Genomic DNA, 14,580 nt, shown 5'->3' with positions numbered 1-14,580 from the left:
CAAAATAGGACTCCTTAGTGAGTATGAATATCTTCACTACAACAAGTTGTAGGCTGCTTATGGAGGGACTGTTTACACAGAAGTATACCTTTTGCACATTCAGAGCTGCTACATTATGCAGTCTTTTTAACTAATTTGAATTAAAATGTTTTCCAGTTATGTAGTCAGGTGACACACATTTTTAAAGTGTGAACTTCAAACATAGAACTATTAAATACATAGAACTATTAAATAAACTATTAAATTCACAGTGGTTTTCTGTGTTTAATATAGAAGAGTAGTTTGTATTCTACATATTACCAAAAAGAAAGAATTGTTTTTCAAGTTAGAGTTTAATTTCATTGAGCTATACCAAGTCTTATGACTTCTTGGTCTTTTTCTCTAAATGGATATAAAAAAATATATATGATGTGTAGATACCCAATTCTTAAGTCATTTTTTATATAAATCATTTCTTCAGTTGAAAACTAAAATATATAACATTAACATTTCTTTTTAAGATTGTGTCCATGATTAAATTCCTACTGAGGGCACAAGTTTATTTGACATGCTCAAGAGTTTGGAAAAAAAAAAAAAGAGTTTGACTGGAAGGTCAAAATGAGAACCATTGGCTTTGACATTAAGAACAAGTTTTGCTGAATATTAGTACTGCCTGGCTTTTCCACTGAGAGCTGTTTTGTCTACTGATTTCACCTGATTGTTTTGTTCAAATGCAGAGTAACTTTCTCTAGAAATGGAAGTCACTAACATGGTGACAATTAATGATCTAGAATTTTTCACAATTCATGTAGTACAAATTTCTTCTCCAAATATCTATTCTAATCTTTTATGCCTTAACAATAGAATTTTCAGTTTATAGTCTGTTCAGTCTGAGAACTGCTTAGGTGAAGACAGACTGAGAAACAGGTGAAGACTGTTTTAAGGCATGGCTTGTAAAATATATTACTATGTTTCAATAGTATAAAAGTATATAGGGATGAATAGTCATTTTGTTTAAAATTTTTTTTTCTGACTTTAGAAGTAGTATAGAAAATTTGAGGGGAGAAAGCTTAAAGTCTATGGTAAAATAAGGCTTATCCTATCATGTAACCATAACTTCTATTAACAATTGATTACATTTCTTTATATGCCCACAAGTAATGGATATAGATGAAACAAATTGCTAAAAAATCTTTGTGTTAAAACATATGTTTAATTTCTTAACACCATCTTCATCCCTCTCTTTTTTTAAAAAACAAGGGAAATAATATAAAATTTATTTGTAAAACATTGTCGCATTCCACAAAATAATTCTGAAAGAATATGGCCCCAAATTGGATTTTTTATTTATATTCTTTCTTTTATAACCTAGGAGAAATTAGAGAGTGTGCGTATGTATGTGTGAATGGGCATATGTACTTAGCAGAAAAGTTGTACTGATGAACATTGTAGCATTTATGTGATGTTCAATATTCCTTTCTTAGGGCCTCCAAGGATGTCCCCAAAGGCCCAGCGACACCCTCGAAATCACAGAGTTTCTGCTGGGAGGGGTTCCATTTCCAGTGGCCTAGAATTTGTATCCCATACCCCACCAAGTGAAGCAGCTGCTCCTCCAGCAGCAAGGACTAGTCCCGCAGGGGGCACATGGTCATCAGTGGTCAGCGGGGGTAGGTAACACTTGGCTTGGAGCATAATGACAGTGTTCATTCTATAACTCTGCTGCATGTAAAAAGGGGTGAGCTCAAGCTCTGTTTGAGAAATAATAAGTATATATGTTAAAAGTAGTGGAGTAACCAGGAATTGGGAAACATATTTTTTTTTATTCTGGCATGCACCGCATATTCACCGTGTTTTAGAGAAAACCATGTGTTTGTTTGGAATGTCAGTTTTCTCAATGGATTAGGGTAATTTTTTCCTATTCTACTTTATGGTCTTATGATAAGATTCATATGAGATTCATAAATTATAAACATACTTCATAGTTTTATAAGTATCACTCAAATATAAAACAAATACAGTATGTAACACCATTTGGACAGACTATTTCTTGTCTTAGCAATTTTGTCCATGGATTCGTTCCACAAATATTTATTTTGGGTTTACAGTTCTCTATTTCTGTAGCATCTGTATATGGCACTAATTCCTGATTGTATTTCTCTTACAAGGAATATCAAACATACACAAGGGGCCCGTTTTATCTGATTAGATGAGGAATGTGTTGACAGCAGCTATAAAAGTATAAAGGATATGTAAAAAGATTAACTGTAAGCTCAGTCTGAAACTGCTTCTGCTACTTAATGTTTTGCTTCCATGATAACTGTGGAAAGTTAGGGCATGCAGTGATTTTGCTTTTTTAGTCATAATCTGTCTTAATCAGCACATGGAATCTTTAAAAGAAAAAAAGATCTTGGGGGCAGCTTGGGTGGCTCAGTGGTTTAGCGCTGCCTTCAGCCCAGGGCATGACCCTGGAGACCTGGGATCGAGTCCTATGTCAGGCTCCCTGCGAGGAGCCTGCTTCTCCCTCTGCATGTGTCTCTGCCTCTCTCTCTCCGTGTCTCTCATGAATAAATAAATAAAATCTTAAAAAAAATTTAAAAAGATCTTTAAGCTTAAGCAAAAAATATATCCAATTCTATTAAATTTAGTTGATATATACCATCTTCAAGGAAAACCAAAGGAAATTAGATACTAGAAATTAGATATTTTATTAGTATAATCGAATTAGAAATTAGATATAGTTATTAGAAGGAAATAATTCAATTAACAAGAGAATATAATTTCTAAAAATCTTTTTTTGGGGTGCCTGGGTGGCTCAGCAATTTAAGCGCCTGCCTTCGGCCCCAGGTTGTAACCCTTGAGTCCTGGGATCGAGTTCCACGTCAGGCTCCCTGCAGGGAACCTGCGTCTTCTGCCTATGTCTCTGTCTCTGTCTCTGTCTCTGTCTCTCTCTCTCTCTGTCTCTCATGAATAAATAAAATCTTAAAAAAAATATATCTCTTTTTCTTCAATTGTACCATTCATCATCTGACATTACTCAAAGAATCTGGAAATGAATTGTGAGAGTAACAGCATAATTCTAGAAGTGAAATAATAAAAACTTATTGGAAATACACACAGGATGGTGTTATAGGTTTATTATACTAATTAGAAAAATGACACGTGTCAGATGGTTTCCTTTCCCATGATCCTGTGACTTAAAAAAGTAAAGGACCACTAAAATGAAGCAAATGGAACCATTTTCTCTAAACCTTTGAATTGATTTATAATGGAATAGGAAACCTATTAGATATTTAGGTCAGGTGGAACATGATTCCTGGTCAATTATCTTCTGCTTTTGGCTAAATTGGTTCTCGGTTTTCTTTGTTATTGTAAAGTGGCTCTTGAGGTCACTAGAAAGAACATACGAGATTGGCTGCAAGCTGCCAAAAGGTATTTGAGTTTATTATTTGAAGAAGAAACAAGCCTGTTTCTTTGGGACCCCCTCACCCCACGTCATTATTAAAGAAACATCTCGCTTCTTAGTGGAGAATGTTGCTGTCTTCATCTTAAAAAGTGGTTATTACCTTGTCTTAGAAAGCCAGTTTCTAATTTCATTTAAAGTACTGCCTTTTAGGGATCCCTGGGTGGCGCAGCGGTTTGGCGCCTGCCTTTGGCCCAGGGCGCGATCCTGGAGACCCAGGATCGAATCCCACATCGGGCTCCCTGCATGGAGCCTGCTTCTCCCTCTGCCTGTGTCTCTGCCTTTCTCTTTCTCTGTGTGACTATCATAAATAAATAAATTAAAAAAAATAAAGCACTGCCTTTTAGAATTAAATCTATTTAGTTACAAGGAAAAACTACAGTTGTACTTAGGTGTTAGTAATTGCTGCCGTTCTTCAGGTATTTGTGTTTTCAATTACCACCATAATCCCTAAGACGTTGAAAGAAAACAGGTTGATAGGATAAAGAATAATTGGGATGGTGGTTGATTTAGGACTATTTCACCTAGATTTTTCAAAGAAGTCTCTTTGAGGAAGTGACATTTGAGCTGAGAATGTAATGGATAACTTTTCTTTTTTCTAGTTCCAAGATTATCCCCTAAAACTCACAGACCCAGGTCTCCCAGACAGAACAGTATTGGAAATAATCCTGGTGGGCCTGTTCTTGCTTCTCCTCAAGCTGGTATTATTCCAGCTGAAGCTGTTGCTATGCCTGTTCCAGCTGCATCTCCTACGCCTGCCAGTCCTGCATCCAACAGAGCTGTTACCCCATCGATTGAGGGTATGTAAGAAAGGGCTTCCAGCTCCATATCTTTTGTGAACTTGAGTGTTAGAGTTTAACGTTAATTATATGAAAAATGCTATGTTTATTTATAGGTATATATTTGAGTATACATTTAAAATTTTGTAAATGAAGTTAGTTTTTATATCCTACTAATTTCATATATGTTACTCTTGAATGTTGTTAAGAGAGTTAACATTCTAAGTAGTAAATATCAGTATAAAGTTACTGGTGTTTCATATGTCTGCAAAAGAGAAAAGCTTCTGGTTAAATGTAAATGTTTATTTCCAAAAACTGTAAGAAATAAAAATTGTTAAATATTTTCCCATTTTACTTTAAAAAAAAAAAAATATATATATATATATATATATATATATATATTTTTTTTTTTTTAGCTAAAGATTCCAGGCTTCAAGATCAGAGGCAGAACTCTCCTGCAGGGAATAAAGAAAATATGAAGCCCAATGAGACATCACCTAGCTTCTCAAAGACTGAAAATAAAGGTTAGAGCTTTAAAAAGTCTTTCAGTATAATTGTGGAAATAGGAAGGAGATGTCTAAACTCATGCCCAGTACAGATTGTTTTTGGTCAACACTTTTTCTTAGGATTGTGCATATTTAAATGCATAATTTGACAGATGTCAAAAACTGTAATTAATATATTGAATAAAAGTTTATTTTCATTTCTAATATCTCATCCTAAAAGAATTTTAAGTTAAAGATTTACAATAAGTTTATATTTAACAGTTCATAATTTTGCAGGTATATCACCAATTGTTTCTGAACATAGAAAACAGATTGATGACTTAAAGAAGTTTAAGAATGATTTTAGGGTAAGTTGCTATTGTTTAATGAATTAGAATTTTAAAAATGAATATTAAACATAATTTTTAAATTTTCAGAATTTAAAAATCCTTCATTTAACAAAAATGCATTATATACACATCCAGAAACATTGAACCATGTCCATAGAAAGCTAACCACTCTTGAAGTTCTTTACCTGTGCTTTTTACTTACCTTATTTTTAGGGAGAGAACATGGGAGGGGGGAGAGGGATAAAAGGAGAGGGAGAGAAGACTCTCGAGTAGACTACAGGCTGAGCACAGAGCCTGATGCAAGACTCAGTCTCATGACCCTGAGATCACGTCCGGAGCCAAATCAAGAGTCATTTGCTTAATGGACTGAGCCACCTAGGTGCCCCTGTCTGTACTTTCAGTAAGTAACTAAAATCATGAGCTTTGAGAACTATACAGATATCAATGAAAAAGAATTTTTGACTTTTGAAGCCAGTCATAGCATAAGTTATTATTTGGTGCTCATTTGATTGCTTTATTCATTGAAGAGTACAGCAAAGCCAAGGCATTATCTGATGGGGCCAATCGAAGATGTACTGGACCCCAATGTTCTAAGGTAGTTGCAGATTTGCATTTTGTGCACAAATGTACTGTGGTAGAAATTGGTCTCTAATATCATTTCTGTTTTAAGTTTTGCTGAACTTACTCTAATCTCTCTTGGGTGACCATTGCATTCTTTCGCACAATGTTTATTATAATACACCTTGCAAAAAAAAAAAAAAATTAATACACCTTGCATATCAAGTCATATTTTGGGACCAATTCAAGAAGTCTTCCTGAAACTTAGTTTCTTAGGAAAAGATCTGATTATCAGTCTTTGAGAAAATGGCTGACTTAAGAGATGAATCAAATGCAAAAGGCAGCCTTTTCGTAGCCTGTGTTAGCTTCCTAAAACTTTTAATATTTTTTTTTTTGCTGATAGCTTCATATTTATTGGAACCATTAAAAATATTATATATCATACTTTATCACAACTTATCTATTCAACTTAATGCTGTTAGTGGTTGTGAATTTAAATTTTAATTTTTTAAGCCATAGTTAATCCATGGACATGACAGAATTATTTCTGAATGCCCAGATACTCAGGTTAATATGTCATGCACCCCAACACAATTAAAGGCCTCCTGTGTATTTGGCCTTCTCAGATGCATCCCCTGGCAGAGGGAAGAGTTTGCAGTTCTTTACACTGCATCTGAATATCTTCTTAAGGATTAGGTGATATTTTGCATGATCTTCCATTTGATGTAAATGAGCTCATGCTATAGGTATTGCCCATTTCTTTTTATTTTCTCAGCATTGTTTTTTACAGTCAAGCATTCCGTCCCTTACATTGAATTTATTATGTTATGAAGGAAAGAAAACTTTTTACTTTGAAGCATGAGTTAGTATATTTCTTATAGCAGTCTTATTGAGATATAATTTACATGTCATATAATTTAGCCATAGAAGTGTGTACAATTCAGTAGCTATGTTTATTCACAGAATTATACAGTCATTACCACAGTCAACTTTAGAACATTTTCTTCACCTCCAAAAGAAACTCCATACCCCTTAGGAGTCACATTGATCTTTTGCTTTCAAACACACACCCTCCCTGTCCCCCCACCCTCCCCAATCCCCTTTACCTAGGTTCTAAACAGTCTACTTTCTTTCTCTATATGGTTGCCTGTTCTGGACATTTCATGTGAATGGAAGCATGTAATATGAGGCCTTTTGTGTCTGGCTTCTTTCACTTAACATAATGCTTTTCATTATTATTTTTTTTAATTATTTATTTTAAGGGTAACTGTATGGCTCAGTTGGTTAAGCATTAAGTACTTCATTGTTTTTTTGTTTCTTTGTTTTTTGAGATTCATTTTGTTTATTTTAGGGGCACCTGGATGGCTCAGTCGGTTAAGCATCTTCATGATCCCAGAGTCCTGGGATCAAGCCTCGCATCAGGCTCCCTGCCATGCTTCTTCCTCTGCCACTTCCCCTGCTGTGCACTCTCTCTCTCTCAAATAAGTAAATAAAATCTTAACAAAAAAAAATTATTTGAGAGTGTGTGTGCGAGCAAGGGGTGGGGCAGAGAGAGAGGGAGAGAGAATCTCACAGACTCCCCAATCAGCAGAGAGCCTGACATGGGGCTTGATTACACAACCCTGAGATCAGGACCTGAGTTGAAACCCAAAAGTTGGTCACCTGAGTGCATTTCTCTTGGGTATATATACATAAGAGTGGAACTTCTGGGTCCTATGGTAACACTGTCTTTAACCTTTTGAGAAAAACTCCAGGCTGTTTGCCAAAGCATCTGCAGTATTATGTTTCCACCAGGAGCATAGGAGGATTTCTGCTTCTCCGCCAAAACTTGTTACTGTTTTTGTTATTATAGTCATCCTTGTGGTATCTCACTGTAATTTTGATTTGCATTTCTCTAATGGCTAATGATGTTGAGCATCTTTTTATGTGTTCATTAGCCATTTGTAAATCTTTTTTTAGAGAAATGTCTGTTCAGGTCCTTTGCCCATTTAAAAACTGAGTTGTCTTATTATAAGACTTCTGTATGTATTCTGTGTAAAAGTCTTACATGGAATACATGGTTTGCAAATTTTTTCTACCATTATGTAGGTTGTCTTTTTACTTTGTTAATGTTTGTTCATAGTGTTCTTATGAGAATTAAATGAGATATTATTGTAAGGCATTTAATATAGTACATGACACATAGTACGTATACATGACACATAGTATGTATTCAAAATATTAATTCCTATGTACATACTCTGATGCTTTATTGGCAATCAACATTTTCTTGTTCTGTAAGTCACATAAGAATTTCCGTTTTCCCTTTAAACGTCCATACTACCCAAAGCAACTTACAGGTTAATGCAGTCCCTATCAAAATTGCAATGACATTTTTCATAGAAATAGAACCAACAATCCTAGAAATTATGTGTTACTACAGATTTCAAATAGCCAAAGCAATCCTGAGAAAGAAGAGAAAAGCTGGAGGCATATCATGCTCCCTGATTTGAAACTATATATAAAGCTGCAGTAATAAATAAAAGGATGTTCTTGGCATGAGAACAAACACATAGGTCAATTATACAAAAACAGTCCAGAAATAAACCCATATATATATGGTCAATTAATTTATGACAGAGGAGCCAGGAATATAGAATGAGAAAGGGAGGGGCACCTGGGTGGCTCAGTTGGTGAAGCATCCAACTATTGATTTCGACTCAGGTTGTGATTGATTTCAGGATCCTAGGATCAAGCCTCATGTCGGGCCCCATGCTAATCAGGGAGTCTGCTTCTCTCTGCCCCTCCTCCCATTTGTGCATGTATGCGTGTATGCTCTCTCTCTGTGTGTGTCTCTGTCTCTCTCAAAATCTTCAAAAAGAAAAGAAAAGAAAAGAATGGAGAAGGGACAGTCTCCTCTTTAAATGGTGTTGGGAAAACTGGACAGTCACATTTAAAAGTATGAAACTGGGTCACCTAAGTGGCTCGGTTAAGAATCTGACTCTTGATTCCAGCTCCAGTCATGATCTCAGGGTCATGAGATTGAGCCCTCTGCACTGGCTCTATACTCAGTGCAGAGTCTGCTTGGGATTCTCTCTTTCCCTCTACCTCTCCCTTCTGCCCCTCCTCTTGCTCTCATTTGTGTGCTCTCTCTCTAAATTTTAAAATAAATAGAAAAGAATGAAACTGGACCACCTTATACTACACACAATAATTAACTCAAAATGGATTAAAGACTTTGAAAACTCCTACAGGGAAATAAAAGCAGTAAGTTCCTTCATATTGGCAATGATTGGCATTGATATTTTTATTTGACATCACAAGCAAAAGTAATAAGCAAAAATAATGCACAGCAAAGGAAACCAACAAAATGAAAAGGAACCTACTGCCTGGAGAAAATATTTGCAAATCACATAACTGATAAGGAGTAAATATCCAACATACATAAAGAACTCCTACAAATCTGTAACAAAAAAAAAAAAAAAAGAAAAAGAAGAAGAAGAAGAAGAAGAAGTAGAAGAAAGAAACATCAAAAAATGGCAGGGGATGTAAACAAACACTTTTCCAAAGAAGACATAACAGCTGGCCAACAGGTAGCTCACTAATCACCAGGGAAATGCAAATCAAAACCACAATGAAATACCACCTTTAGAATGGCTGTTACCAAAATAATAAGAAAATAACACTGGTCAAGATAGACACTTTTGGTAGAAACAAAAAGTGGTACAGCTGCTAAGGAAAACTGTATAGAGGTTCCTCAAAAATTAAAAAATTAAAAATAGAACTACCATATGATCTAGGAGTTCCATTTCTGGGTATTTATACAAAGGAAATGAAAATAGTAGCTCAAAAAGATAACTATGCCTCTATGTTCATTGCAGCATTATTTGTAGTAGCCAAGACATGGAAACAGCCTAGGTGTCTGTTGATGGGTGAATGAATAAACAAAATTGTATATGTATATATACACACCACATGTACACATGTGCATATGTATCTGTATAAATACACATGTGCACATGGGTACGTACACACACACATATATGGGTATATTGAAGCATAAAAAGGAAATAGATCCTGTTATTTGCGACATTGATGGACCTTGAGGGCATTATGCTAAGTGGAATAAGACTAAGACAAAGAATTGCATTAATCTCACTTATGTGTTCTCAATGTAAGAAAAAATTGGCAACTGCAGTTATGGCTGTTAACTAGACATTATCTTGCAATATATACATATATTAAACGATTGTGGTGTACACCCGAAACAAATAAATTTATACATCAATTATTTTTCAAGAGAAGTGGCTCAATTTTTGAAAAAAATAAAAAACACCTTAGTTTTACTTAGGTTTACTTAGTATACTGCAGATAGGAAATATAGCAGAATGCTGAAAAGCATGAATTGTACCATAGTTTATCCATTTGTAAAGTGGTGTCTATATCACAAAGATCTGTTTTAGCACCTAAATGAATGAGTTTATAAATCATTTAGAACAATGTCCAACCCATAGTGAGTACTTTAGTTATGTTTTCCATTTTATGAATAATATATTTTTAAAAGTCCCATTTTTGCCTCACTGCAAAGATTCTTGTAAATACTCAAATCTTAGTATACAGTTCATCTGTTACATAGATAGTTCCTGCTAAAGGAACATCGTTTGATGTGAACAAATGCCAGCTTCAACATTAAATGCCTAGAGGGTGACTTAAGTTGCCTCTGGGTCCAAATAAATGATCTTCATGACCTTTTGCCATGAGCTGCTTGTGGATTCTGTAACTATATTGGTGATGCACTGAAGCTTGAGATGCTCCCTTGATGCATGATGCCTCTTGCCCAGATGCCAAGGGCCTCAGTAGTGACATTTTGGCATAGGTTTGCCTGTCCTGAGCCTGGAGAGATCATTTCTGTCCAGCCCTTGCAGTCCCTTCTTACTGCTTAGAGTTGTGCTGTATTCTCTCATTGCCACTTTGGCTGCTTCTCCTTTTCTTTTTCCTTTTCCTTTTTTTTCTTAATATTTCCTTCAGCTGTTACTCTTTTCTTTCTTTGGAATAGGGCATCTTAAATCATCTTCAGACAGTAGTAGCATTGATTGCTTCTGGCCTGCAAACCTAAAAACCCCAGCACTTACTTTGCTAACATCTTTGCCTTCTACCCTTCTGCATGGTACTTGTGTTTTACACTCCTTTGCAGGGTAGAAGGTCTAATTGTCCAACCTGTCTAGTTCAGTGTCCCTCTGAATCCCCATACTTCTGACTTGCCAGCTCACTAGTTCTTCAGTCCAGGTCCAGGTCTTAGTCCACTAGTGTTTTTCTGTTTCACAGTGGGGCCATCTTTTCCCTTTCTCTTGGGTTTTTAAACATGTTTCTTTAGCTTAGACAATTCTGTTTTCCAAACTACCCCCCCCCCCACCAACCCAGTCTTTTATACCTTAGAAGAGATGACACTTCCATTGAGAAACCACCTTTTTCTATAAACTGCTTTTCCTTTAGGATCCCATAACATTTACTAAATTTTGTTATGTATCTGATCTTACCCAGATGGTAAGCTTTGTGAGGATAGGAATTGTTCCATAATTTCCATACCAGCAGGTACAATTTCTGACACATATAGGTAGTAAATATTTAACTTTTGAGATTAGGACGTTTGAGTGCTTAGATGACTATGGTTGTGTTCTGTGTATGTTATTATTGCTTTATAATAAGTACATTACTCTTATTAAAATATGTAAAAAGCCTTATTTGATATATATCATGCTTACAAATAATACTAGTTTGCGTGTACTCATGGAGGATATTGATTATAGAGTTTTTAAAAATACTTAAGTATAATTATTTCCTTTATTTAGTTACAGCCAAGTTCTACTTCTGAATCTATGGATCAACTGCTAAACAAAAATAGAGAGGGAGAAAAATCAAGAGATTTGCTCAAAGACAAAATTGAACCAAATGCTAAGGATTCTTTCATTGAAAATAGTAGCAGCAATTGCACCAGTGGCAGCAGCAAACCGAACAGTCCCAGCATTTCCCCTTCAATCCTCAGTAATACGGAGCACAAGAGGGGACCTGAGGTCACATCCCAAGGGGTTCAGACTTCCAGTCCTGGATGTAAACAAGAGAAAGATGATAAAGAAGAGAAGAAAGATGCAGCTGAGTGAGTAAACTTTGAACTGAGCACATCCTGTTATTTTCTTCTTTTTAAAGTGTACAGGGCCCTCCAGCTCAAGAATCTATCTGGACTTTTGGACTGCTTTATAAGTAGCCCTCAAGTTAAAAACAACTGATCTAAACAAATGACATCTTAAGTAAATTAGGTTTTTGCACTCCATACTCCTTTTCCTTCCCCATTTTTGTTCCCCATGGCCAAAAACTAGACTAAATTAAGAAAGATTTTTTTTTCTGTAAATGTACAGGGAGTTGAAAAATTCTGGCTTTTGAGAAGTATATCCCCTGGATGCTAGTCAGTAACCACCTCCTAGCCCTGCTGTTAGAACCAAGAACTGCTGCGGCCAAGAAGAGAAAGAAGTATCTGCTGCCCTTGCTTGGAATTCAATATGTTTTCCATCAGAAATAATGATTTAGTTAATGGTTAGACTTGTTAAGATAAATGTAATTCTCCATATTCAATATATTTCAATTGAGTGGATCTTCGTGGGCTAGCCTCAGAACCTAGCCACCCTTAATTTATCTGTTCTGGGTTCCATGCAGTCCATTTACAGCTGAACTTTTGGAATGCAGCTTGTTGATCTGTCAAAGAGTGCTTTTTCTTAATTTGAGGCAAAAATTTGTATTAATGATTCTTCCCAACTTGTGTCATATAGAAAGAACACTTGGTCACATTAGAAAATACTGCATGCTAGGGGGTGCCTGACTGGCTTAGTTGGCAGAGCATGAGACTCTTGATCTCAGGGTTGTGGATTTGACCCTGTGTGTGATATTGTGTGTAGAGATTATGTAAAAATAAAATCTCTGAAAAAAGAAAAAAAATACTGCATTCTAGAGAATTGGTATATTAGGGATTGCTCTAGGGATATTTTGTCTTCTCATTTTAAGTTGATTTGTTGTCTTTGAGAGAACACTTGAAGATATATTTCTTTATTTTAGAGAAATAGTACATGTACAAGTGTGCATGGTTGGGGGAGGGAGGGCAGGGGGAATCCTCAAGCAGACTCTTGAGTGCAGGCCCAGGGTAGAGCTTATTTCCAGAACCCCAAGACCATGACCTCAACCAAAATCAAGAGTCAGTTGCTTAATCAGCTGAGCCACCCCAGCTCCCATTTTAAAAAATTGCCCCTTTTTTGGCCTGTCTTTATCAGATTAAGGAGTCTCAGATTAAGGAGTCAGAAATACATGTTTTATTGAATAGGATTAGTGATTTAGTAAGACTTGTTTAATGTATGTTTAGCAATTTAAAAAGGTATAGAAGACTTGTCGAGACAAACATAAGTTCCATGCAGATTTTACTGGCCCTTCTTAATTTTCCCCTGGTTTAGGCAAGTGAGAAAGTCAACTTTGAATCCTAATGCAAAGGAGTTCAACCCTCGTTCCTTTTCTCAGGTAAGTTTGTTTCTCTCTTTGAAGTAATCATAGTCTCTCAAAAAATAAATTTATTATTGGTAGTAGTATTTTCTCCATACCTGTTTCTAAATTCACTTACAGGATGCTGAAACAACTTGTGGTTTAAGTTCTTTTTTCTTACATGGTCAATTCATGAATAGTTTTGAGTCATTGAAAAGATTCTTGTTTTATTTTGTCAATTAGATGTGATCTGGGGTAAATCTTTGCATCTTTTTTGACTGCCTGGCTAGCTAGAACCTCCGGTTTTAGATAATTTTTTTTCTACTGGATTTGTTAGAAGATATTTGTTTATTTTTTAATAACACTCTCCAATTCCTTAAAAATCACAACTATTTTTAAAGTATTTTTTTTAAGATTTTTATTTATTTATTCATGAGAGACAGAGAGAGAGAGAGAGAGGCAGAGACAAAGGCAGAGGGAGAAGCAGGCTCCATGCATGAATCCTGATGTGGGACTCGAACCCGGGACACCAGGAGCACACCCTGAGCCAAAGGCAAATGCTCAACTGCTGAGCCACCCAGGCATCCCTATTTTTAAAGTATTATTGATAAGTTGGCAATATAATGTAATACATTAATTGGCAAGTTTAACTTTCTGTTTTTCCTTTTATTTGAAACATGAAAATTTATTTTCTAAAAGTTTTTTTGTTTTTGTTTTTCACTAAAAGGGAGTAATTAGAAACAAATAGAACTTAGAAAAATGGGGAAGATCAGTTTACAGATGGCAATAATAGCTTTTCACCTTAAGATAGTAGATTTTTATTTTTGTAGCCAAAGCCTTCTACCACCCCAACTTCACCTCGTCCTCAAGCACAACCTAGCCCATCTATGGTGGGCCATCAGCAGCCAGCTCCAGTTTATACTCAGCCTGTTTGTTTTGCACCAAATATGATGTATCCAGTCCCAGTGAGCCCAGGCGTGCAAGTAAGTCCTAGAATTTGATGTTCATTTACTCTCCTTCGTTATTTGTATTTGTCACCAAGCACTCTATCGGTAGTGACTTGAGGCAGTAATGGCAAAACAAAAATATTTAAAAGAAGAAGGCATGCAATAGCATGGTATGTTGTTAGTATAAAAACTTAAATCTGAGAATATTTTCTGGTGAGAAAGAAAGATGGTTTAGATTTACTGCAGTTTGGGGTTTGTCCTTTTAGATGTGGGTGTGATTTTATTTTCTAATGACTCCTAGAGAATCAGGAAACCTCAGAGCTAGCTCTCTAGTAATGTACAACTAAGAGAAAATAGTAAAGTACATTCTTATTATCTGAAAAGCCTAATCTTCATTTTTTTTTTTAATTCTCTCAAGCCTTTATACCCTATACCTATGACGCCCATGCCAGTGAATCAAGCCAAGACATATAGAGCAGGTAAAGGTGAGAATAATCCTGCCTGTGTTTGCTTGTAGTCTGCATG

The 14,580-nt window shown here is 35.7% G+C and overlaps 1 protein-coding gene across 8 annotated transcripts in view; it reads left to right on the top strand.

The window, feature by feature from the left end:
• ATXN2 (ataxin 2) overlaps positions 1-14,580 on the top strand; it is a 114,994-nt gene that overhangs the window by 72,440 nt on the left and 27,974 nt on the right. For 6 of the 8 annotated variants that reach the window (XM_038575099.1, XM_038575092.1, XM_038575098.1 and 3 more), the window contains 8 exons: positions 1,464-1,646; positions 4,042-4,239; positions 4,635-4,742; positions 5,001-5,071; positions 11,440-11,744; positions 13,084-13,147; positions 13,939-14,091; positions 14,474-14,540. In XM_038575099.1, the coding sequence (XP_038431027.1) occupies positions 1,464-1,646; positions 4,042-4,239; positions 4,635-4,742; positions 5,001-5,071; positions 11,440-11,744; positions 13,084-13,147; positions 13,939-14,091; positions 14,474-14,540 (1,149 nt within the window). The remainder of the gene's footprint in view (positions 1-1,463; positions 1,647-4,041; positions 4,240-4,634; positions 4,743-5,000; positions 5,072-11,439; positions 11,745-13,083; positions 13,148-13,938; positions 14,092-14,473; positions 14,541-14,580) is intronic. The other 2 variants (XM_038575093.1, XM_038575095.1) reach the window with 1 other exon arrangement.

Source organism: Canis lupus, chromosome 26 (genome assembly GCF_011100685.1).
Source record: "Canis lupus familiaris isolate Mischka breed German Shepherd chromosome 26, alternate assembly UU_Cfam_GSD_1.0, whole genome shotgun sequence".
In the NCBI taxonomy this organism is placed as follows: domain Eukaryota; kingdom Metazoa; phylum Chordata; class Mammalia; order Carnivora; family Canidae; genus Canis; species Canis lupus.
This window is presented reverse-complemented; position numbering and strand designations above follow the sequence as displayed.